Here is a 25,998-nt window from a genome sequence, read left to right on the forward strand (position 1 = left end):
TGGTACAAAATTTATATTTTGATTGGTGCATTTCCTAATAAAACTTATGTGGACAGCTTAATAGAACACCATAGTACATGGAACCTTGTGTAGGGCATGAAATTTTGTAGGTTTATCCAGAGTGATGCTCCAATAAATCCCAGAGTGATTTGAACAGTGAATAAGAAAGTATTTGCAAAGTCCCCTTGGGGTTACGGTGAGAAAGGGGGAAAATTCAACTTCCCATAGTGGAGAATTCTTGATATTCTCACAAGCAGTGGGGACAACAATCTTGGGCTTTGTTCATATGAAACTTAACCCCACAAAGAATAGGCTAAGCCTACTTAAAATTAGACCTAAGAGTCACCCCCAAGGGAACTGCTTTTGTTACTCAGATGTGGCCTCTCTCTCTCAGCCAACATGACAAGCAAACTCACTGTCCTTCCCATCATGACATGGGACATGACTCCAAGGGGGTGTGGACCTTCCTGACAATGTGGGACAAAAATCCTAGAATGAGCTGTGACTCAGCATCAAGGGACTGAGAAAACCTTCTTGAGCAAAAGGGGGAAGAGTGAAATAAGACAAAATAGAGTGTCAGTGGTTGAGAGATTCCAAACAGAGTTGAGAGGTTATCCTGGAGGTTATTCTTATGCATAACATAGATATTACCTTTTTAGTTAAGGTGTAATGGAGAGGCTGGAGGGAACTGTCTGAAAATGTAGAGCTGTGTTCCAGTAGCCATGTTTCTTTAAGATGATTATATAATGATATAGATTTCACAATGTGACTGTGTGATTGTGAAAACCTTGTGTCTGATGCTCCTTTTATCCACCTTATCAACAGACAAGTAAAACATATGGATTAAAAATAAATAAATAATAGGGGGAACAAATGTTAAAATAAATTTAGTAGATTGAAATGCTAGTGATCAATGAAAGGGAGGGGTAAGGGATATGGTACGTAGGAATTTTTTTCTGTTTTCTTTTTATTTTTTTCTGAATTAATGCAAAAGTTCTAAGAAATGATCATGATGATGAATACACAATTATGTGATGATATTGTGAGTTATTGATTGTATATCAAGACTGGAATGATCATATGGTAAGAATGTTTGGGTTTGTATGTTGGCATGCTAATAAATAAATAAATAAATCACTATGCTTAGAGCAGAGGAATCTTCAATGGATTATTAAGCTCTATACTTGCTTCCATCTAGATCATGTCATTATACTCATACACCACACACACACACACACACACACACAGAGAGACACTAAAACACTTAAAGCTTTTAAATAAAGACTACCACTGTAGATCTGAAAACAAAACTTATCTTAATGGTATTAGGGTAGGAAAAGAAATACAAAAAAATTCACCTTCCTCTGCTTCAAGGACCTGTATTGAATTAAAAAAAAAAAAAAGGAACGTTGAATGATTCCTACGGATCGAGAATTTAACATAATACTATGTGTATTTTGGAGCAATTGGTTAATAAGAGTTTGGCCCAAGTTTTTGCCAATATAGTTTCTTTTTTAATCTAACAATAATTCTTCAAAAGACTAACCGACAATAGAAATTAAAGGCAATTATACCATCTACTGATGGGACTTCTGGAAAGCAATTTGACCATAGCTATTAAGAGCCATAGAAATAGCCTTAATCATATCCCAGGAATTCCATGGATGAGACTCTTTTTCTAACAAAACGAACAAAAATCTGGATCAAGTTCCATGCACACAGATGTTGAGTAAGGCACCGCTTACGATGTTGAACTAAATGCCCATCCAAATGTGAACCATGAAGTCAATTTTGGTGTATACCACTTACTGGAGTATTATAAAGACATTACAAGTATTTATGTAATAGAGGATGGAATAACATCCTTCAATGTTACATGAGCATGTTCTTCAATGTTACATGAAAACTGCAGGATAAAAATTGGGCCTATGATATATTTATAAGCATGCATGTTTTATATGCATGCATGTGCAGAAAAAAAGGATTTGAAGAAATGTGGTGAAATACTAATAGAGGTTGTATTTAAATGAGGCGGCTCTGGTTAATTTTCTTTCTCTATAACTGTTTTGAAATTTTTATATTCTCCTGTTGTTTTAAAATGTAGCCATTTATCCTCCCAAATATTTCCCTTTTCTTTTCTTCCTTCTTAATGGTAGAATTCTTGGTCATGCCTTATTATAAAAATCTATATGCTTATTGGTTTATAACCTCGGCCCCATGCTACTCTTGGAGACAAAAAGCCTTATACTAGGTTCTGTATTTGCTGAAGTGTTTACTTAACTGCAAGTAATTGTTTGAAATCCATTTTGTGCACTGCATCAGTTAGAGAGGTTGTCAGGTACTATTTAGACAAGAACTTCTAAACCTGGGGAATAGGTGGGGTCCATGAATGGCCTACTGGGTGCATGAACCTTCTGAAATTAAAAATTATTTTTTTTTGTATAAAAATGTACATTTTTTTTCCTGGGGTGAGGATATAGCATACCCTTCATTCACTTTAAAGGGTTCTGAGATCCATAAAATGTTAAAAATCTTCGGTTTGCAGATGAGGTTCAAAGAGGTGCTGTGATTTACCCACATTTTCAGTTATCTAGTGGCACAGAGTCGATCCTGGAGCTCTGGTCTCCTGACTCACATATGTTTCATAGACAGAAACACATTGTTTATAGAGACATGGAACATCTTCAAAAGCTAGCCAACAGACAAACCCTTTGGTTTCAAAAACCTGGGGTCCCCTGGGGTTCTGGCAAAAGGGCTTAAGTTTCGTTATGGGCAGCAAATCAAGGCAAATCTATACGCTAAGTAAAAGGAGTAATGAATCCATTCTAATGAGTGGTTTGAAAGTCTCCCCACTGAGTCTTCCCCAGGACTTTGAACCTGGCAGTTCAAAGTGCTAAATCAAATGCAGCCGTGGTTCTCAGGCTTGTCAAAGACAAGAGTAAGCAGAGCTGAAAGTACTGCTGAGAAGTGAGAGCAGTTGTTTTATTTAATTGAGACTCAGCCAACATTTTGCTTGAGGGCTCAGAATTTAAAATCAAACACAAGTAGAAAAGTATAGTTAAATGTCTCTCGTTTTTCTACTTTAACTTTTTTCTTTAACATATTAAAGTTAAATAGTAAACCCTTCTTCCCTCCCTCCTTCCTTCCCTTCTTTTTTCTTTTTTATTACTTTAGCTCAGAGGTGTCTTTATTTTCTAAGGCAGAAAGACTTAGGAATCAGGGGGACCCCTAACTTTGATCTTTCAGGATCTGGCTTTTCTAGCTGTGGGAGCTGGGGAAAGTCCTTCCTTCTCTCTGAGCCTCCATTTTCTCGTAGGGCTGGTTGTGAGGATGAGATGGGATGAGTCTCTACTTTCTTTGAAAACTATAAAGTGGTATGTGGAATTCGTAGTGAGGCCAGTAGTGAGTGCATTATTTCTGCTGGAACAGATTAGAATGTTTGCAAGACACAATTTGAGAATTTACACATTCAAGCATGGCATTTGCTCTACTGGATAAGCTTTTGTAATGGAGAAATAGCCTTGATTCTCAGCCCAGAGAGACAATGGGGAAGTGTCTTGGCAGAAGATAAGGAGCAGGAATGCATTTTTCCACTAGATCTTGTTCTTTGGATGATATCAACTTCTAGCAGAATATCAACCAACGGACCTTGCAAAGAAGACAAACAGTCTTGAATGTTCCCTGCTGTTTAAGGTGACCTCACCATTTCCTTCTTGCTTATTAGGTCCTATTGTTCTCTCAGGCTGACCAGTGAGTTACAGGCTAGAAGTTCTCTCTAGTGTCAGCCTTCTACTGCTTGAGAAGGACGCATGGGCCTGACCCACAGAAAGGAAGGAGTGGATCCCTGGGTTAGGGACTTTAGCTGTAATAGCTTCCCCCAGCAGCGGAGCACCACCCAACTTTCTCTTTCCTATAGCACTGAGAAGTTCAATGATTCACAGAAAAAAGACTTCAACAGAAGCAGCACTGGCCCTCTCATTCAGCTATAATGCAGGTGACCCTTGACACAGTTGTTTCATGGACTAGAGGCGAAACCTGTCTTAGTGTTGAAGTAACAGGTTAGGGCAAATACTAAGAAAAGAATCAAATCTCTTAGAAGCTCAGTGGGAGTAAGGCAGGACCACTTGCATTGCTGGACACAAGAATCTTTCCTGTGAAACCATCTTCTTGAGAACTTCTTCTTTGGGGACCTAAGTAAATAAACATCCTTAGAGCATTCTAAGATGGCTTCATCTTACCTGACTTTTATACCACTTATTGTCTACTACTCACCTGGCCTTTTGTACATTTAGCTTGACGTTATCCCAACAACTCTGCAAAGAAGTGCACCTATCGAATGATTTCACAGCAGAGCAATCAGAACCCAGGGGGCTGGCTAGTCAAGGTTTGCAAAACTAGTAAGGTTGGAGCAGGATTCAATCCCAGGTCTGTGTGACTCTGCCTCTCATATTCATTCTGCTTTACAGCCTTGTCTTTATTGTGAAGAACAGATAGCCAGGTATAATACCCGCTCCATCCTTTTATTTCTGTAAGGCTGGAGATTTTTGGTTGAACATGTGAAACAGGGCAAGCTTTTTTATTGCACTAGTAAACATTAGACATGGATGGCAAAATATGACCTTGCTTTAAGTTTTCTTACCTTTAAAATAAGGACAATAATACATTTTGAGCATAGTTCTTATGAGAATTAAGTGTGATAAAGTATCTGAAACAAATCTTGCCCATAGCAGACACTTAATGCACAAAAGCTCCCTTCTATGTTTCCCAGGGCAGAATGCTACATACCTCACTTAAGTCCTGTAAGCTCATCTGTCTGAAAGAAAAAGAAATATAGTGTTATATAAAACACAGTTCATAACGACCAAGATAAAATCATTCTGAGCCCTTTGATTACATTTTCATTGCCAAATTAACAGCCCATGGTCCAATGTGATATTTATCACTGATCTATAAAACTAAAGCCAGGTTATTTTTCTGATAATTTTCCAAGGGAAAAAAGTTACAAGCCAATATAAAAGGTGATGACATAAAGGGCATGAATAAACTCACTTCTCATTTTGGGAGAGTTTAAATATCATTCCTGCTGACATTTGGTTTTCTGCATTGAATTTCATTAGGGGAACCAGACCTGCTTTATTATCTTGATTTTAAAGCTCTTTTAGTTTTTTGCTTCAAGGAAGTATAAAGGGTTTCAAACAGGTAGGTTCCTGACACAGTGGGATTCCAAGTAAGTGTGTATAAGAGAAAGGAAGCTGATAATGTAAGGAGACTTGAGACAGAAAAGCCATGGAACTGACTGACAGGGAAAGAATTCCACATGGAATACAATAAGGTAGGAAGGTCTCAATATAAACTCTGAGCTTTCCCTTTACCTTGGCACATCTCTTATCCTTTCTAAACTTCATTTTTCTCATCTGCAAAATAGCAACAAAGGTACCTGTCTTGGAGCACTGTAGTGAGAATTGATAAAAATGAAAATGCTGGGCCAATTCAGTGGCGACTTGTTAGAATGGGTAGAATGTGGATGAAGTGGGATGAGAAGAATAGGAAATGAGTGGGGAGGAAGGGACAAATTCCATCTACCCAGGACTGTCAGTGAAAGATGGTAACCTGGAATGCCCAAGAGATTAAGGCTGCAAAACCAATTTCAGTTGAAGGCTGTTGATCTAGAGTTTGAAGGGTCTTTCTGTACCATGAAAGATTATCACAGAAGCATAAAACTCTCAGATGCCATACCCTGGTAAAGCACTCAGACACCATACACTGGTCTGAACTAAACCCTGTTCTGAAATCTCTGAGCAATATGCAACTGTACTGACAATCCATCCTTTTCAACCTCATACATCAGCCCACCTGAGATGGTACATCGGTGCCCAGCCTCCTTTTACTTCGGCAAGTGAGAAGATAAAGAAACACAAATAAAGACAATGAAATAGAAGACACACCCCTAGTATGAATTATTTTGGAATAAAATTCAGGGCAATTTTGAGGTTTCTCATGTTTATGAAAAACAAGTGTGATTAGAGATACTGAGATGTTGGCTGTGTGGCTTTGATTTAAAATGTGTCATTTATCTTAATCTCATGATGCTAAGTTCAAGAGTCAAAATCTTTTCAACCCTGTAAAGAGTTTGAGCTGTTTAAGGGAATTTGAATTTTCTATACTTATAACTCCACTTCATTAGATTTATAAAAGTTAATTGCTAAATAAAATTTTGCTGGTTAGGGTTTAAATCTGCTGTGTCAGCATTAGGAGGGCTTCAAAGTAAAATAAGTTAAATTTATAAAGGCATTTAAAATGTTTTAAGAGATGCAGAGTGAGCTTGAAATTCAATCTCATTGTCTGACGCCTTAAACTGTCTCACTTGAGTTAACAGGACATTTGCCGAAGAATAAGCACAGTGTCTTAAAAAAATATATATATATATATATATAAAATAGATAGTTATAATCAATTTACAAATAGTACAGCATGCTTCATAGGTTGAAATTAGAAGCTTAGGGAAAGCTAGTTTTGGAATTTGCGACTTAAATACATTGGATTTTAAGTAAACCCAAGTAATTACAGTAAGAACATACAGCCCTCTTTGTACACTAAAAAAATGCCCATATTGACAAGAACCTATGAGTTAGTTGCTGCCCTCGCTGTAATATGAAGAAGTCGGGCTTTAAGGGGCCCTCAAGTGAGATTTATGCAGGCAGAGGCCAGCACAATGTCACATGACAGCAGAGCTGGGGCAAAATGTGGTCTCTGACCAGCGAGTCCTCTCACATCACCATGCCAGCTTTGTAACTTTGAAATCAGAGGTTTGCCCAGGTGCTGCTGTTGGAGAAGACCAGTAAAACATGGTAATCAAGACCTAGAATGAGGTCGCTTACCTCCTTTCCTAGGCATAATACTCAGTTTGTATTTGAGGATAATACATTATACTAAAAATATAAGCCTTACTGAGGAGCTCTTAATTTTTGGCTTCCTTTTTTTTTTTTTCTCAGTAAATGTTCACTAAATGAATAAACACTTGGAGCATAAACAAAGGAGGCAATGAACGAATGGATAAGTGGTGAGTTTTAACCGGCTCTTCAAGCCAGCCTCTACTGCCTTCTGCGCTAGCATCCTGGACATTTGGCCCTCTCATCATAAATGCATTCCCCTACTAAGCTGCTCCCCAACACCCCCCCTCCCGTTCCCCCACACAACCGGGCAGGAAACGGGGCTCTGAGTCTGCAAATCCAGGCGCCTGCGGCTGTGCCCAGGTAGGAGCAGCGTGCTGCGAGGTTCCTCCTGAAAGGAAAGGTTCCTGAATCTCCACACGGGCTGCGCTTGGGATCAGGTGAAGATGGAGAAGCAGGAGAAGCCATGGCGGACCGTCCCTGGGCTTAGAGACCTGCCACCGGTTGGCCAGGTAGCCCAAGGGAGGCCCAGAAGGCGGAGATAGCGACGTGGGACGGGACAGCTTTCTGTGCCCTTGACGCTCCCATCTGCGAGATGGGGCAGGCAGGTGAGGGCCGCGAGACAACCACGGCCACGCGCGGGCTGCCGGCGATGGGGCTGCAGCTGTCGGTGCAGAATCCTCACCCTCCGAGGGCCGGTTGTGGGAGCCCTAGTTCCCCGATGGGGAGGAACATCACGGTGGAGAAAACTTAAGAGGCGAGGCCCGGGATGGGGCACGGCTGCCCGGTGAGGGTGAGGCCTTGGAAGGCGCCCCCAGCTTTGCCCCCCCCCCCCCCCAGTACATCCCACTCGCCTCGAGGTTGCAGGCAACAACGGGCTGTGCCTGGTTTAGTTTTAAATGAATTGGATTTGAATCCTGGCTGTGTCATTTATGAGCTACATCACCCTGGGCAAGTCAGGTTCCTTCTCTGAGGCTTAGTTTTCCCAAATGCAGAATGGATAAATCCAGACAGTAAGGAGGAGGGTGGTTTATGGTTCTAACGAAATAATGTATGAGAAAGTTATTTGAATAACAGAACATCTTACATCTGCAGAACACTGTTTTTTTTTTGCATGGGCCGACACTGGGAATCGAATCTGGGTCTCCAGCATGACAGGCGAGAACTCTGCCACAGAGCCACCGCCCTGCAGAACACTTTAAAGTTCACAATTTCTTTTTAATTAATTATTTTATTCTGAGATCATTATTGATTCATATGATTCCTAGATTTCATTCATAAGAAATTATACAGAGATATGTCAGTGTAAAGGGCACCCATTACTCAATTTCCCTCAATGATAACATCTTCAAAACTATAGTGATAATAAAAACTCACACTTTAAAATCATGTTTTCATGCATAAATTTAAATTTGCATATCTTTTCCATAATTCAGACTTTCTCTCTTCTAAAGGAACGTGGTTTCTGGTTATCTGTAAAGATTTTCTTTATGCCCTAAGTCATCAAAATATCTATTTTTGCCACTTAGAGTGCTGGCATTGGTGTGGCATAGCTGGTTGAGAAGGATAAGTCATGGGTAGCTAAGTGGATACTTTGCTTTTTAAGTATCAAGTGCTTTATTCAGATTCTATTTGGGGTGAACCTGCACCTGAGTCACTGAGTTTATTGAAGCTTAATGACTTCATTGGTGTAATGACTTCTCTGCCCTCTGTGCCCTCATGAGTACAATGGGGTGAGTAATACTGCTTTCCTGACAGTGCTGCTGCACGTCTACCTGAGTTAACACATACAGAGGCTCCAGGCTCTGCCTCTAGAGTAGTTAGAACTCAGTAAATGCGGTGATTAGTCTTGTTATTACATAGGATGATATTATTTGTCGCATGAGCCATCACAGAAAAATTACAGTGGCTACACTGTGGGAAAGCTGTACCCTTTTTGATCCCCACCCCCTTTTTATCGTCTTGATTTATTGCAAAAAAAGAGAGTCCATTGTGGTGGTTACTATATCTTAAACACCACCCTGATATCTGCTTATCATCCTTTGAACAAAGAGAGAAAATTCCCCAGGCTCAACGATTTTGGAGTGAAACTCTATCTTCTATGTCTGTTGTAATCATTTATGGCAATCATCTGTTCCCGTCTAAATAAATTTATTTATGCTAAGAAATGAGCTAAGTTTTATAAAAGTATATTAAGTACATGGATATAGCAATAATCATCATAATGTATGTGAATAGTTAAGAATATTCAGCCAATGTTTCCCACCCTTTGAAGTTTTTTTTTAGCTTTGAGTGTCAATGAATGATCTAAATGACATTTTCCTCAACTAAAGGGCTTCCAGTCAGCAATTGTTTTGCCCAGCCAAGACATAGCTTTAATATAGAGAATAGGAGAGCAAACAGAGACAAATGGAGACTGAAACACAAAGCCTGGCACCTCAACCAGCATCCAGGGTGAGCACAGGCAATTGTAAAGAGTTGCAGCTGTGGGGCTGACTGCATCCATGCTGTTGATTGCAGATGCAAATCAAGATCTCCACTTTGGAGAGATTTTCTGGAGCAGCTGGTAGACACAGAGCAATGCTATTCTGTGTGGTCCAGCTGCAGAATCTCAGACCTCAGATCTCCAACGCTCCTTCAGAGAAAGGAAACTAGCCATAGCCTCCTGCTCCCATGTGACTTGGGTTTTCAGTAATGATGATCTGAACACCCCCATGGGGTCCTGCTTAAAAACGAACCTGGGAGCACAGCTTTTCTTCCAAAGCACATCCCTATCTTGTTTGTGGGGGTATTCCCAGGATATTGCACAGGTATTTGTATGCTTTTGCCACCTTGGCAGTCACAAACCAACCCTGTAAGCTTGACCAAGTTACCTCACTTCTCTGAACCTGAATGAAGGTATATGTCCAACAGATAGGGAAGAAATATTTGCTGAGACCTACTATGTGCCATCCCTTGGGCTGCTAACTTTACTCTTCCAAGCCTTAGAAAGTTGTGCTTCATAGGACATTGGAAGGATTCAATGAGATGATATGTAACTGCCCTCCAAAGGAGTTTGGGGCAGTTATAAAGGTATACTCATATCTAAAAATAATTAAGCAAATGTAAACTGTAAGTACAGAAACCCCAGAGATAGCAAATGCAAACTTCTAAAGGCATCAACACCACTAAGATGAATGCACATCTTGGTGTGTTCCAGGCCACAGAGGAACAAAGTTGGAGATGGAAGGAGCATTATTTTACACGCTAGAAACGTAACATATAAAGCCCTAGACTTTTCATGCTTTTGTCTATTCCTAGAACCTGCTTCGCTCTGAGTTCTCAGCCCTGGCTGCATAGTTGAGCTTTAAAAAAATGCTGACATCCAGGTCCCACCTCAGATCAATTAAAATGGGTACTGGAGAATAGATCTTTCTAAAAAGTTCTGATTATTTTAATGTAAGGCCTGAATGATGAACACTGCACTAGAACACATAGCCTCTATTTGAAATAAAAATGGGATTGTGGATGAATAATTCTTCCTGGTACAGATGGGAGATGCTGTATAAGTGATTTTTCTCTTCTTCTTTCCTGTGATGTGACCATACATTATTCTAGGCACTTTACAGAAATCACATACTTCCTCACTACAATTCCACAAATGGGTGTGGTTCTTTTCCTTTTACAAATAAGGAAACCAAGAGTCAGCGCTATTAAAGGGCTTCTTGAAATTACACAGCCACAAGTAGCTCATCTGGGAAACCCAGTACTGCAAAATTTTGAGATCTTGTTCTTTTCAGCAGAAGGAAGACTGTAGTAGTTTGAAACTGTGTGTACCCCAGAAAATCATGTTCTTAAAGCTAATCCATTATGTGGGTATAAATCTATTGTAAGTAAGTTTTCGTGAGGCTGCTTCAGTTAAGGCATGGCCCAAGGTCGGTCTTAATGCTCTTATTAGAGTCCTTATAAAGGAATGAAGTTTGGACAGAGAAAAAGGAAACCACAGAAGCAAGAAGCTGAAAGCAGCAAAACTCGGAAGAGAAGGGAAAGACCCACAGATGCTTCCATGTGCCTTGCCTTGAGGCAGAAGAGACAAGGATTGGCAGCAGCTGGACTTCAGGGAGAAAGCACTGCCTTGATGATGGTTTGATTTGGTCATTCTCATGGTCTCAAAACTGCAAGCTTGTAAGCTAATAAATTCCCGTTGTTAAAGCCAGCCCATTTATGGTATCTGCTTTTAACAGCCTATCAAGCTAAAACAAAGATACATCCTCCACACTAAACAACTTCATTGTATTTGATATCTTATTGGTACTATTTTCTCTTGACTCCTCTGAATTTTGGCAGATGTCTATTTTGACTTCTGGTTTCAAAAAGCAAGAGGCTGGGAGGCAATAACAGTAATAGAACATCAAATCCATGAAATGGTCTCATCCAACTTGGAAATATAAAGGGCGACTTCACTAAAACCTCTGATCAAATAGTCTAACATGTTAAGAAATATAGATATAGAAATAACTTGGTACCTCCTTTTGGGATATGAGATAAAGATGTATCCAAATACATTACATGGGGCAAGAAAGGCACCAACAGAAAAGTGCTCAAGGTAATGAGAAGAGAGCAATAAATGTTGGTGATAAATCCATGCCAAGCAGGTACCATTTACCATTCTACAGGTATCATCTCATTTGATTTTCACATTAACCCACTGGGAAGGTGGCAGGTATTATTACTTCTCACTCCGCCTGCTGAAAAAATCTTGGACTCAGGGTTTAGTAATTTGCCCTAAGGCAGAGTTTCTCAACCTTGAGCAATTGACTTTTAGGCCAGATAACCCATTATTGTGGGGTATTATCCTGTGCATTATAAGATAATTAGCAGCATCTCTGGCCTCTATCCATTAGATGCCAGTAATACCCCCTTCCCAAATATTGGCAGTTGCCAGATATTGCCAAATGTCCCCCGGGGGAGGGGGTGGGATAATCCTCCCCACCCCCCACCGTCCCTCTGGGAACCACTGCTCCGAATCTACTAGTTCATAAGAGGTACAACCTGAATTTCACCCTCGGCAGTGTTGATCCCAGACAGGATCCTTCCACGTCCCTCCACCCCCATCCCCCGCACTGTGCTGGCAGTGTGGGGGCACAGACCAGGGGTCAGTTCTTGTGGGGTTGCAGTTTAAAGGATGAAAGAATAAAGAGACATTCACCAGACAATTAAGAGGGAGATACAGCATCTTAGGTTATTCTATTTTCTATAGAAGCTCAATAGGAGCCTGGTATGCTGAATTTTTGTCCCCATGAGAATGACTAAATAATGCCTTGTGCCCCAACCCGCAGATTCAAACTCGCAGTAAGAACCATTGTTCATTCTGTACAGGAACAAGAGGGAAACACTGGTCACTGTCCTGACTTCCAAAAGTGGAAATTCAGACTGTCGTGGGAAACCAGTATGTCCACTTGAGTCCATTTTGTGATTAGCTTGCTGCCAAATATCTCTTAGATGTAAGAGTGGGGATCTATCATCAGCACTTAATACCGTAGGGCTGGTGTTTTAGTACTTTTTTGTCAAAAAGGCAATAATGTTTTTGACAAATGGATTTTCACACATGGTTATTTCTCCTGCCCAGGAAACTGGGGGCCAATATTGCTCCTGAAATGATCTGAACCCCCTAAAGTTTTCACCATATGCACCGTCCTGATTCAGTCTGGCATTTAGTATTTTCTTTAATTCAGACCTCATGTGGCCAACACTTTCAATGACTCATTTTATTGAGAAGACACTCCATTTTCTGTAAGGAACCAAACTATAGAATTCAAAGACTGTTTGCCCTAAAGGCTTAGGTGATCCTCCCCGCCCTTTTAGGCAGCCCTTTCAGAGAGGAGATTAGCTGATTTCCCCCTAAACTACCCACCCCACCACTACCCCAGGTAATTTCAGCAGCACCAATAATAGCAGCAGTAACAGAGTTCTCACCTGGACCCTTGGGCTTCCAGAAAGGTGTGTCTCTGAGAGAAAGGAGACCTGCTGTTCTCTGGTTCCCGGGGCAAGGGCTGGTACTTCTTTGGAAGAGCCGTGGGAGGTCTGTGTGAAAAGACGACACCTAAGAATGTTTGTTGCACACCTGACTTGTCAGAACCAGTTCAACTCACTGCTCTACTGTGCTTCAGCTTCCTGAGCTTTGGTTTGGAAGGAGAACTTTTGGGTGCTCAGCCTGGTCCATTTCAGGTAGCTTTGAATATCCGAATATCCCTGCTTCTAAAGAGCCTAACTCTGCTCCACTTAACTTGCTTTTTAGTCTGTTTGTTTTCTCAAGGGGTCTAACAGGTTCTTCTATAGGATGTCATATGTTTCTCAATATACCATAGCTTTAATTATTTTTTTTTTTGTATGATATATGGCAGGGGTCACAGTTCATTCTTTTTCCATGTGAATATCCCATTATTGCAGCACCATTTGTTGAATTTGTGTTGTTTGCTTTTTTTTTTTTTTCCTTTGTTTGTTTTTCCTTGTTTGTTTTGGGGACGTTCATAGGCCAGGAAGCAAACCTGGGTCTCCTGCATGGCAAGTGAGAATTCTACCACTGAACTACCCTTGCACCCCTATAGCTTTAATTCTTTTGAGAACTGGGGATATGATAACAGCCTTCCATTGATCTCAAGCTGGAAAATCTGAGTTTTAAAAACTCCCTAAAGAAATATGAAAATGCTTGAAAGTCAGTAGATGGCCCACTTATTCATCCCTTCACTGGCTAATTCATAAAGTACCCACCGTGTGTCAGGTACCATGGTAGATGCTGGGAATACAGAGAGTAAAAGACACACATCTTGGTTAAAGATGCTTCCTTCTAGGAGGGCAGAGACAGACAGAACAGCTAGGGTAGGAGTGCCAAGAGAGCAAGAGACATGGGCCTGATGCACTCAGAGCCTCATCCATCAAGCCCATTGCTCTTGGAAGAAATACTGGACTAAGTTCCTATGAGTCTCTAGTCACAAGATTGGTATAAGCAATCAATATATGACCTTTTTAATGTGTGCTTCTGTTTAAAGACACCTTATTTAATATATATTATTGATTCATTAACATTGAATTCATGGCTAGACTTGCTAAAACTCCTGCCTGAATAAAGCTTACGTGACACACATATTTTCTGTAAGGTGCATCAGAGTAATCTTGTGCCTAGGAACACTAGACAGCACTTCAGCATGACACTTGCAGGGCATTTTAAGCAGAGAAATCATGAATTCAAACAGAAAAATGCAAAAAGATACATTAAATATACCACCAAAAGGATTCTTGTGTACAATATGAGAGCTGAAACAAAAAAGCAGCAATCACTTTATTCAATCTCAGCTGAACTTTGCATGCTGGAAGACTCAGAATTTTTGCAATTCTCTGCATGACTGTGAATAAACATGAAAGCACTGAGTATGAAATTTGGGGTGATGGATACATTTTTGTGAGTAGATGAATTTGTAAATACCGAATGCACAAATAGCTAAGATTGACTGTATCTGTATTCATCTACTAGGAATGTTGTTGTTTACAATTTTCATAATGCTCTCATGTATTTATTTGACCTTCACAAAGACCTTAGGAAGTTAGGTATGTTTGTTGTCCTCAGAAAGATGAGGACTGGAGACCCATAGATTTTTTTGATCATCCAGAGTCATACAGCAGGGCAGAGCTGGGATGGGATTGAGGCTGTGCGCTCTCTCTCTGTGCAGGCCAGGTACGTGGCCTGAGATTTAGCTGAGTGTCTTGGTTTGGGTTTCTCTCAAAAGCTGAACCTAGGAAATGAATTTGGGTACCAGGAGTTTTTTCAAAGGATGATCCCTCTAAGTGTGGAGAAATAAGACAGGTGCCTCTGAGGGAGGAAATACTGGGTGGGCTAATGGGTAGATTTCTTCTGAGAGCAACTGGGCTCAATTCTTCTGGCAACCTCTGAGGGTTTCCAGAATGCATTTCAGAATTGTCTGTTGAGGGCAAGGAAGGTGAGGTTATGCATTCCCTGTTCCTTTTCTTATTGGCTGAGGGAAGCTCCGGGGACTCTCAAGCCTTGGCAAGCCTAGTCTTCCTTGTGGGCACCTGTGGTTAGGGGAGACCCTCAGACAGAGAGATGAAGAAGCCATGGGCCTGTGTGGGAGCAGTGGCTCAGGCAACAGGGAGGGGTTGGTAGTGGCTGCCCCACAGGGTTTCAACATGGTGCACATTAGGTGCCCAGATGGGTATTTCTCACAGATTTGAGTCTAAAATCTCTAGGTTCTAAAGCTCTTGATCTACCTGCATCTATCATGGATATTTCTCTTCTGGGAACAAAATGCATCAGATGAACCAGAAGAATATATTGCGATGGATGAGTTTCAAATGAAGACAAGTATGTAGCAAGTAGCTCATACATTATTGCTGTGCATATTAGACAGTTAATATATGTTGGCTGCATACACTATGTTCAATGAATTAAATATTTAATCACAGTTGAAATATTCATAACTTTTAATCTAAGAAGTATATCCAAATGTGTCCTCACTTAACTTCACATATCAAACCTGATGACCTCAGATTGTTATTGTTAGTTTTTCTGAGTCACCTTTTTAAAAATGCAATTTTTTGAGATATATTCATGTACCATAAAAACCATCTGAAATGTACAATCACTGGCTCACAGTATCACATAGTTGTGCATACATCCCCATGATCAATTTTAGAACATTTTCATTACTCCAGAAAAGAAATAAAAATAAAAAATAAAACCTAAGTCCTCCTGTATCCCCATTATTCATCCATACCATAGAATTGGTGTGGTATATTTGTTACTGTTGATAAAAGAATATTAAAATATTACCATTAATTATAGTCCATACTTTGGAATAGTTATATGAGTTACTTAGATCGCATTTTCATAATGTATTTTCTATAATCTTCTTATTAAAGGAACACAAAATCAAAATGTAATAAAATATAAATCTTAAAATATCAAAAATATAATAAGAGGTGAAAACCCCTTTGACAGTTTGTAGGTCCCTTGAGAGCATGTCCTCAGTCTCATATGTATCTGGACAATGCAGATGCAAGCTGGCATATTACTGAGCTGAAAGAAAAAGTAGAGGGAGAAAAGCAGGAAGGAATAGTGAAGAAATACACTCATTAAGAACTGAATGAAAATATACTGAATAGATGACTATTGAATGAATGAATGAGTGAATGAATGAAGATTGTCTACTATTGTTGACTAGCTAACTTATTTTAGTGTTTCAATGTTAAATATTTGAGTTTATCTTTATTGAGCACTGGAACAAATAATTTAAGTATATGTTAAAACATAAAATACTATTTTAAGTGTCTTACCGAGGCGGCAGTAAAGGAGCCTGCAAAAAGAAAGAGAACCAGAAATTAAATTTGTTTTTTTGAGGAGGGCCAGTGGCTAACAACTTCAGCATTTACAAAAAAATGACAAATCCCAACCAAATTTGTAGGACGTATTTCTAATGTGATATTTAAATACTCACATTGTTTTTATATTTCTTTATATTTCATATTTTTATATTTCTAAAGAATAGGTAATGGATGTATTTTTAATGATTTCTCTTACCTTATTACCCTTTATGTGTTTGTCTCCTGAAAATTAAGAGGAAATACTAGTAAATTTATGGAAAATATCATCAAATACTACTTTTACATTTGCTTAAATGGAAACCATTCCCATTTTAAATAACTTTGATGATAATGAAAATGAACATTTATTGAGATCTCATAGCATGCCCAGCACTGTGCAAAACACTTTAGTTATATGATCTCATTGACTCCTTTCCCTCATTTAGTTAATGAAGGGACTGATGTATGAGGAAATGAATCTTACCTACAGCCACACAGATAGTAAATGGCAGAATAAAGATTTCATTGCATGACGTGACCGTCAAGTTCCTCTCTTTACCACTCATTCTTGATTAGAATGAACATTCTTTATATATAATAATCTCATTAATTCAAGTTCCCACTTAACACCTTGAATGGACATTTCCAAGCAAAGGAAATTAACATCTCAAACTTCAATTTCAAAGGGTCTCTGAAGGCCCCAAACTCCAACTCTTTTGTTTTATGGATGATGAAATGAAGGATCAATGAGGTAGGGCAATTGCTCAAAATCATTCAACCCTAGGAAGAGCCTCAGTGGGCCTGGATAGACATACCTGACTTCCAGGTGGTTTTATTTCTACATGTCAATTAAATCCAACGAAAATTACTTAACTGCTCTTTTGAACTAAAGAGAGTACAAAGTATTGGGGATAAAAAACAAATCTGACATGAGCCTCCTCTAAGGAATTCAAAGTTTTTCACAGGCCACATGCTAGACTCTGAGAACAAAATGGTGGTAATATCAGGTGCTGTTCCTCATTATCTGGGGAGGGAGACTATACCCAAATGGGTACACACTCAATGAACATATGATTAAAAATTCAGACTTGTGGTCAACAAAGATGGCAGCACAAGATTCTCCAGGGTGCCATTTCCCTGCAGAGTCTGTGGACAACTAGCATAACTGTCAAAGCTGTCTTCCTCAAAACCTTGGAAAACAGTTAAAGGGTGGCAGCAACTGAGTCAGTGCTGAATCGAGAAGATGCAACTTAAAACTAGTAGAAGAGGCCCTTGGTGCCCTTGCTTGCTCCTTCTCTACCCACATCATAGCATAGTATAGAGCCAGCCTTCACTGACATGTGGGTTCCTGGTTATGGTCTATGGGGAGCAGAGTGAGACTTATGGGCACATGGGGTGCCTGCATGTTGCTTCCAATCTATTGGGTGGCTTCCTGACACACTGAATTAGAACACTAATCTCTGGTTCACCCTCCCAGAGCTTTTCCTGCAGGCAGAAGCAGCTTGTGCACACCTAAAATGGTATAAGAAACAATTAAATCAAACTGGGTCTGGGGAAAAAGATTACTGACTATAAGACATACAATAGAACACCAGGGAGGAGGAGAAAGTCTATTTCATAAGGAGCAGAGGGGACATTTAGATTTATGTAAATAGGGTAATTCTAGGTCATAAGCACAAGTCCAGGAGAAGAGAAAGGCTCAAAAAAGATGGAGAAAACTCTGTACTTTAGCCTCAGGCTGATTTTCTTGTTAGGTGGACTAAATTCTGAAGAACACCAAGCAACACAAAACCAATTTTCAAACATTGTAAAAATTGTTTTTCGCATTGGTTGGTTTTGGTTTGTTCCTGGTACTCAAGGGAACCCTGTCTTATGATTAACTGGGTGCAGACTTAGGGATCAGACAGTTCTGAGACTAAATACTAGATTTAACACTTTAAAATATTAAAATATAAAGTGTGCAACAAAAGGTTAAAAGACAAATAAAGAAACAGGAAATCATGGCCTATCAACAAACCCACCCATCAAGAAACCATCAACAAAGAATACTAGACTTTGAAAATACCATACTAGGACTTAAAAAAAAGACTTTCAATATGATCAAAGATATTGCAAATGATGAATGAACAATATGAGAAGCTCAATAAAGAGACAGTAATTTAAAAATGGAAACAATCAGAAATACTGTAGTAGAGACCACAATAACTGAAATGAAAAATCCCCAGGAGGGTTTCAACAGCAAATCAGAGATAGCAGAAGAAAGAATCAGTGAACTTGAGAACAAGACAATTGAAATGAGTTAGTCTGAGGAACAGAAAGAGCAGAGTTTTAAAAAACCAAATTAGCTGAAGAGACCTTTGGGACACAATCAAACCATAAGTACTAACAGAAGGACAGACATATAGATCAATGGAATTTGAAATAAACCCTCACATCTATGACCAATTGATTTTTTTCTTTGTTTTCCTATTTTATTTATTTTTCCATTTTTTCTTCCATTTTTATTCTTCCTTTTTGCTTCAAACTCTTGTCAAGAGCTGACTTTCAATAGATCACAGGGAGTTGATTTGCTCGGTATGAAAACCTAACTCAGAAGAAGGTTCCCCATGAATGTGCAGTGGTGATGGGGGAGGAGGTGGCTACCTCTCTGACCATGTCCATTTCCCAGGGTGAGGGGTTCTCTGCATCAGACCCTAGTCCCAGTGCATATGCAGAAGCAGGGGGACATCACATCTGCCCGGGGTGCATGCAATGTCCTGCTCTTGGGGATGGTGGGAAATGGTTATCCGAGGCCAATTGAGGCTCAAAGCATTGCCCTATTGTTCTGCCTGGGTAGGATTCTGATTTAGAGGCATTTATAATTCCACAGATAGCAGCTTTACTCCATTGGTTCCCCAGCCAAGCACATATGCCAAATGGTTTTGACAAAGGTGCCAAGACCACTTATTAGGGAAAAGACTCTCTTCTACAAATGGTGCTAAGAATATGATATCCATAAGTAAAAGAATGAATGTAGAACCTTACCTCAAACTATATGCAAAAAATAACTGAAAATGGATCAAAGACCAAAATATAAGAACCCAAATTATAAAGCTCCTAGAAAAAAACTTGGGGAAATATCCTCAGGACCTTGTGTTAGGCAGTGGTTTCTTAGTCTTTACTTTTTTTTTTTTTTCACAAAAAAGCACAAACAACAAAATTAAAAAAATAGATAAATGGTTTATCATCAAAATTAAAATCTTTTTCACTTCAAAAGACTTTTTAATGAAAGTAAAAATTCAACCAATAAAGTGGGATAAAATATTTAGAAACCAGATATCTGATAAGGGTTTAATATGCAGAACATGTAAAGAAATCCTACAACTCAACAATGAAAAGATAAAAGTTTAAAAATGTGCAAAAGAAATTACTAGAAGATACATAGAGGGCCAAATTTATATATCTCTGAAAAAGATATAAAAATGACCAGTAAGCACATGGAAAGATGTTCAGCATCTTTAGCCATTAAGGAAATGCAAATCAAAAGCGCAATGAGATACCATTTCATATCCAATAGAATGACTGCCATTTAAAAAAGTTGGAAAGTAACAAGTGTGGGAGACAATGTGGAGAAATAAGGACACTTATTCATTGTTGGTGGGAAGGCAAATGGTGCAGGCACTATGGAATATGTAGTACCTACATACAATGGACTATTACTCAGCCATTAAAAGGCATCAATTTTTCATACATACTGTACCATGGATGAACTTTGAAGACATCATGTTGAGTGAAATAAGCCAGATACAAGGTGATGGATATTGTATGTTTAACTTATATGAAGTAATTAGACAATACAAATTCATAGAGTCAGAAACTAGAATACCAGTTATCAGGGAATGGGTAATTATTGTCAACCATTACAATTTCTGTTTGGGTTGATGGAAATGTGTTGGTAAATGGATGGTGGTGATGGTAGTACAACTTTGAGGATGTAATTAATACCCACTGAATTGTATAATTAAAAGTGGTTAAAATGGGAAATTTTAGGTTTTATATAAAATAAAATTTCATTTAAAAAATTTTGTATAAAATTGCTATATCCAGAATAGCAATTTAAAAGAACTGTACAACACAAATAGTGAACCCTAATGTGAATTATGTAGTAGTATAATTATAATACTACTATTTCATCAATTATAACAAAAGTATCACACTAATGCAAAGTGTCGGTCATAGAGAAAATCGCATGTGAGGGGTTATATGGGAACTCTGTACTTTCTGCATGATTTTTCTGAAAATCTACAACTTCCCTAATAAGAAAAGGGGGGTGGATGATAGGGATGATAATATGAAGACGTCACCATGACAAGATCTGGAAGAACCATTGGATTTGGGATGCTGAGAGAAGATCAAACATTGCATCCAAATTCATTTTTTTAAATGAAAAAACATTGTCTACTGTTGCTTGTGACATGGCTTGGAAGTAAGACTAACTGACAGTAAAGAAGAAATGAAGGCCAACCATTGCACATGCTCAAAAAATTTCAATGAGAATTTCAAGGAGTATATTCCAAAATTGTAAAGGAGTATATTCCAAAGGACATGAGTTAGTTTGGAGTCATAAAAGCCTCCTTGGGAAAGCAATGTTTGCTGATCTGTAAAAATGGGGGTGGTGTGATAAATCTTGTTTTATAGGGCTGTAGGGCAGTCAATGAGACAACAAATCTCCTAGCACAGGGGACATAAACTTCAACTGGAAACTGGCCCTTGTTCCCTCACTTGTTAATCTGCAAAGGCAGACTAAATTTGTGGTTTTTCACTAGCTGAAGACCTCCCTGAGCTCTTCCTTGGAAGTCTTAAGGAGCTTGGATATTGGAGGTTTGGAGGCTTGTCTCTGTTTACCACCCCATATCATCAGAGGGGGGTTCCAGAAAACCTCCCTTTGGACCTCCTCTTAAGATTTATTTTGGTTAAGGTTTCAAAAAACAAAGAAACAAATAGAAATAATACCAGCCACACAGATTATGATGATTTTAAGGGCTTGTCCCAAAGTCTAGGATAGTCACTTCATTGAATAAAATTACCATTCTCCATTCTCCATGTTTTTTTTCTTTTTCTTTTTCTTTTTTTTTTAGGACAGCTTTTAAATGGATGGGATCAAATTCTCTATATGAATTCCAAACAGTGACTGGAAACAAAAATGACAGATGTTCTTGGCATTGTCAAATACTGAAACAACAATTGCAGTCCAGTTGACATTAAGTTTTTGGCTGTTTTAATGATATCATCAAAAAGCTTAGACCACACATACTTTCTTAATGCATGAAATTAGAAAACATAAAATTAATTTCCCTTTATTTTACTATTTCTTGACTTTGTCTTCAGAGCTCCCTGGAGAACCATCTGGCAACTTATTTTGATGTCAGTGAATCTGTATGTCAGTTTTCCCAGATAACTTTTTCCATAGCCACCAATATATTTATGGGGGATCAAGTTAATTCATGGGAAAAAATTCAAGAAAGAGATTGGGTATCAGAAATTCAATAATAACATGCTATTGGTTGTTTCAGAGATAACTCTTCAGCTTGCTTTCAGGGGCTGTGAGTTTAGAAAGGACTCTACCCTATATTCATTCACTCAGCAATTGTGCATAGAGTACTAGTATGTGTCAGGTATGGATTCATGTAAAATATATTTCATGATGTCGGTGTCAGGGATATAGCAGTTGATAGCCAAAAAAAAATAAAGGTGTTAAGCCTGTGTAAGTGACATTCTAGTGATGGGAGATAGAAAATAAGCAAAGATATACTATGGCAAGTGATGGCAGGTGCTACAGTGAAACATGAAGCAGGCTAAGGGGATAGTAGGGGGATGGAGAGTGAGAGGTTGGGGGAGGGAGTCATGTTACTCCTGGTTAGGTGATGGGAACAGAGGCCAAGGAAAGTGAGGAAAGATAGTGTGTGGATATCTAGGGGAAGAGGATTCCTGATAAAGGGAGCAGCAAGTGCAAAGGCCCTGGGGTGGGTTGGGGTGGGTGTAGCACTTGTATGCCATAGTAAGATCTTTAGTTTAATCATGTGAACTCTTTTGATATTCTGTTTATACGGCTGGTGTCTTTATTAAAGTATAAGTTATTCTAAGACATCACTTAATATTTCACCATCACTTTAAAAAGTTTTGCATATGCTACTATTAACAACAGTGACAAAAAAAATCTCAGAGGGTTTCAGCTATATCAAATATGCATACTAGCAATAATTAATGCCATTGAGTTACACTTATTCATTGCATAGATAACTGAAATCCTATAAACTAAGAGATAGAAGTAAACTTCAGGAACTTCAGAAATAAGAAAACCGGATCAAGCAGATGAAGTAAATTGTCTCCTGTGAAACAGCTTTAAAGATAATGCATATAAAATCCAATAGACTTTTTTTCTTTTTTCTTTTGTCTTGTTTGCTAAGAACAATTTACGTATCTGGGATAGTGGAACAGGGTGAGATGTAGAGTTGAATTCTTCGGTTTGAATCTTACTTTGCTACTTACTCTATGCTGTAGATAATAGCAATTTTCCAATAAATATTTATGAAATAAAGAAATGGATTGAGAAATTCATGAATTTTCCCATGTGGCAAAGTTCGAAGATGAATTTTCTCATCTGACTCATACTTCAAGGGAATTCGTGCATGGAGTGAATGGATTAATATACTTGATTTGTACCTACTGCTACTATTAATATATGATGGGAAATTAAAGGGAAAATGGAAATTTACTCTTCTGAGGTAGTGCACAGATACTCTCAAATGCTATGAAAGGTTTGCTATCTGTTGAACAAGAGGATCAACCAGTTGGTCTTCTAGATTTTCCCTTCTTAAAATTCAATTAAGCAGTTTTCACTTGGAGGAGGGAAGCACGCTTGCCACCTGGTGGCCATATGTGAAATTGGCACCGTCTGCTCAGAGACGTCCTTATTTGCTCTTCAGTCTCAGATAAGATTGAGCTCCTATCAGCAGCAAAGTTATTGCTTCCTGGGAGGTAACAGTTCTGTGATCTCTATTGCTTCTAGAAAGGTGTTCAGGGCATTGCTTTGTAATCTTTAGGTCTGGGTTTGACGATTTCCTCCACTATTTACTGGAGGGAAACCATGAAGAACTGACCTGCTGTGTGGGGTTCTGTGAGGGTGAAGCCAGGACCCCTAGAGCAGGAGAATGTGCTGGGAGACCTAGCTGATGTAGCAGTCAGCTCAAAACAGCTTGCAAGCGCCGGTTGCTAAATGTTCAGGAATTTTATAAGCCAGTTGTAAAACACAGCCATTATTAAAACTTAAATGATACAAACTTACATTTAAACAAATTATATCTAAAACAAAGGTAATAAATGCTTAAAACTCATTTCTTACTGGTTGTCACACTACATTTTACTATGATCTTGAAGCTATTTACATTTATTGTATTTATGGCAAAATACTACAGAATGGTGCGTTCCTAATAGCCCATCTCTTCCCAACTCCACGTTCGATGGTGCTCTGTTAGTGGCTTGAAATTGGCCATGGAGAAATATTTACACAATGGAAATTAGCAAATGCTGTAAGTTTGATTTATTGTTTTGTTGCTTGTCTGGACTTAAGAAAGCAATGGAAAAAATGTTAATAAAGCAGATTAAATTTAAAAGTCTGTTGTGTCTGTAGCCATTACACTACAAATAGAAATGACCTCTGAAAGCAAACCATGAGGATTTCATTTCCTCATGATTAATTATGGAAGAGTCCAAAGAACTGACTGATCCTTGTGGCTAATGTGTATTTGACAAGGAAGACCTGTTTGAACAATCCCTTCAAGTCTGTCAAAACTTTCAGAAATTGACTGCAACAATAAATTGTTGAAACTGTTCCTTAGATCAAGGGGAAGGCATACGTTTGTCAAAACCAAGATTGTAGGTAGAAGGAAGCCTGCGGCTCTAAAACTTTCTCACCTAAGGTCAGAAAACGCAATTTGTGCACATCAACAGCTTACAAGTTGGGATCCGTGAGAGAGGCAGGATAGAACCATCTTTACAAAACAAGCTTCAGGAGAGGTCCTCACTGCTGACCCAGGTGTTTCAGGGAAGGTCGGAAGGGTGGGCAGGTAGGGTGATTGAAGGACTAAGAACAAAGGAAGAGGATTGAAACTGGCAGTGGGGTGGGTGGATCTGAATGCGTGAACATATCCAGGGATTTGCAAAATGTTAGAGAATATAGTTCTTCTGCTCCCTGCAGGAGAATAGGATTTGCCTAAATTTAGAAGCAGCGATTGAGATGGGGCCATAAGCAAGCCCAGTTCCTCGGCTTTCCCAGTTTAGGTCCCATTTAATGGGAATGCATGACTGAAGGTCGCAGGCTGGCCTCCAGTTGAGAGGTGAAGTTTGTTCAATACGCTATTGCAATGGGCGATGCTGAGGAATTATTTCAATAAATATCTGCTATGCCTGCACTCTGCTGCAGACACAGTACTGGGTGTTTGCTGTTGGGAAAACAATGTTTAAATAATGTGGCCTTGGTGACTGAGGAGTCCTGCTGACTTTCATATACTTCTATGAGATCTATTTTGCATGTTAAAAAGATACTAAATAGAGTATGAGAGGGTATCAGCATAGGAAAACTTTCTAGAACTGAAAGCATGGCAGAGGGTTACAGAGGGAGGAAAGAATTCTGGGAATCATTTGTGCAGCTCAGCGTCCCTATTCTGAGTGTCTACCTGTGCTAGGCATTGTGTGCAGATTATCACCTTTAAAACAGACAAACACCTCGTGATGCAGGTACAGTTTCCTCCATTTCACAGATGTGGAAACTTAAGCTTAGAGAGGTAAAGTGACTCATAGGTCCCACATTTGGAAAGCTGTAAAGCAGGGATTTCAACCCAGGGTGCGTTGTTGTCCAATCTGGCATTCCTACAGTCACATGAATGTGGGTCACAGCAGGGAATTCTCTCAGAGCTCAGTCCAATGTCCCTTGCTCTGTGAAGCCATCTTGGGACACACAATTCTTCCCCCAAGGCAGAATTAAGGATGCTTTTCCTTGAGTTCCCACAATTACTTAGTAGGTACAAAATTCATCAGATTGTGGGCTTTTCAAGGTTAAAGATCTACTGAGACTCCACTGTAAAAGAACATAGTGATTTTAAACAAAGTGCCCTTCTATTACAGCAGTTAAAACCCATGTTAAAACTGTTGGTCATGAAGACCAGCTTCTCCCCCTTTAGGAACGCTCTCTGGTTGGGGAAAGAGGCATATAAGCAGAGTGCCTACCATGTGCCATCTGGAAGGCAGGATTTGTTGAATGACTAAATAGCCAGGCCTGTGAATGGAGAAATAGTAGGTGCTAAATACTATTTATTGAATTATGGTTGAATCAGACATTTTTTCACCTCAATATGTGCCCATTTACCTCCTGCTTTAATATCCTCTTCTTCACCTTTCCCCTGTGAACAGTTTTTAACATCTCTATTTCATGTGAAGTATTAACGGCCTTTCACATTGTGACAATGGGTATAGAATTAGGAAGAAAACAAGCAGGAAAGAGAGCGAGAGAACTTATCATTCTCCATTTTCTCCATCCTCAGGACTGGCAGGGAGAGATGTGGAGAACATGCCAGCCTGGCAGGGATTTATGTCCACAAAATTTATTTTCAGGTGGTATCCATAGGTTGAGTCATATCTGCTCCCCCAAATGGATCATTTCTGAATAACCAAGAAACTACTCCAAATGGGAAATATCCTGTGAAAACTAAAACCAAAA

The 25,998-nt window shown here is 39.1% G+C and overlaps 1 protein-coding gene across 1 annotated transcript in view; it reads right to left on the minus strand.

Moving 5' to 3' along the window:
- CLNK (cytokine dependent hematopoietic cell linker) overlaps window positions 1–25,998 on the minus strand; it is a gene marked incomplete at its 5' end in the record, with an annotated part of 238,387 nt that overhangs the window by 39,128 nt on the left and 173,261 nt on the right. The window contains 5 exons of the mRNA XM_077136401.1: window positions 1,359–1,377; window positions 4,786–4,813; window positions 12,846–12,953; window positions 16,218–16,237; window positions 16,462–16,487. Of these exons, the coding sequence (XP_076992516.1) occupies window positions 1,359–1,377; window positions 4,786–4,813; window positions 12,846–12,953; window positions 16,218–16,237; window positions 16,462–16,487 (201 nt within the window). The remainder of the gene's footprint in view (window positions 1–1,358; window positions 1,378–4,785; window positions 4,814–12,845; window positions 12,954–16,217; window positions 16,238–16,461; window positions 16,488–25,998) is intronic.

The sequence above is a fragment of the Tamandua tetradactyla genome, chromosome 19 (assembly GCF_023851605.1).
Source record: "Tamandua tetradactyla isolate mTamTet1 chromosome 19, mTamTet1.pri, whole genome shotgun sequence".
Taxonomy (NCBI): Eukaryota; Metazoa; Chordata; class Mammalia; order Pilosa; family Myrmecophagidae; genus Tamandua; species Tamandua tetradactyla.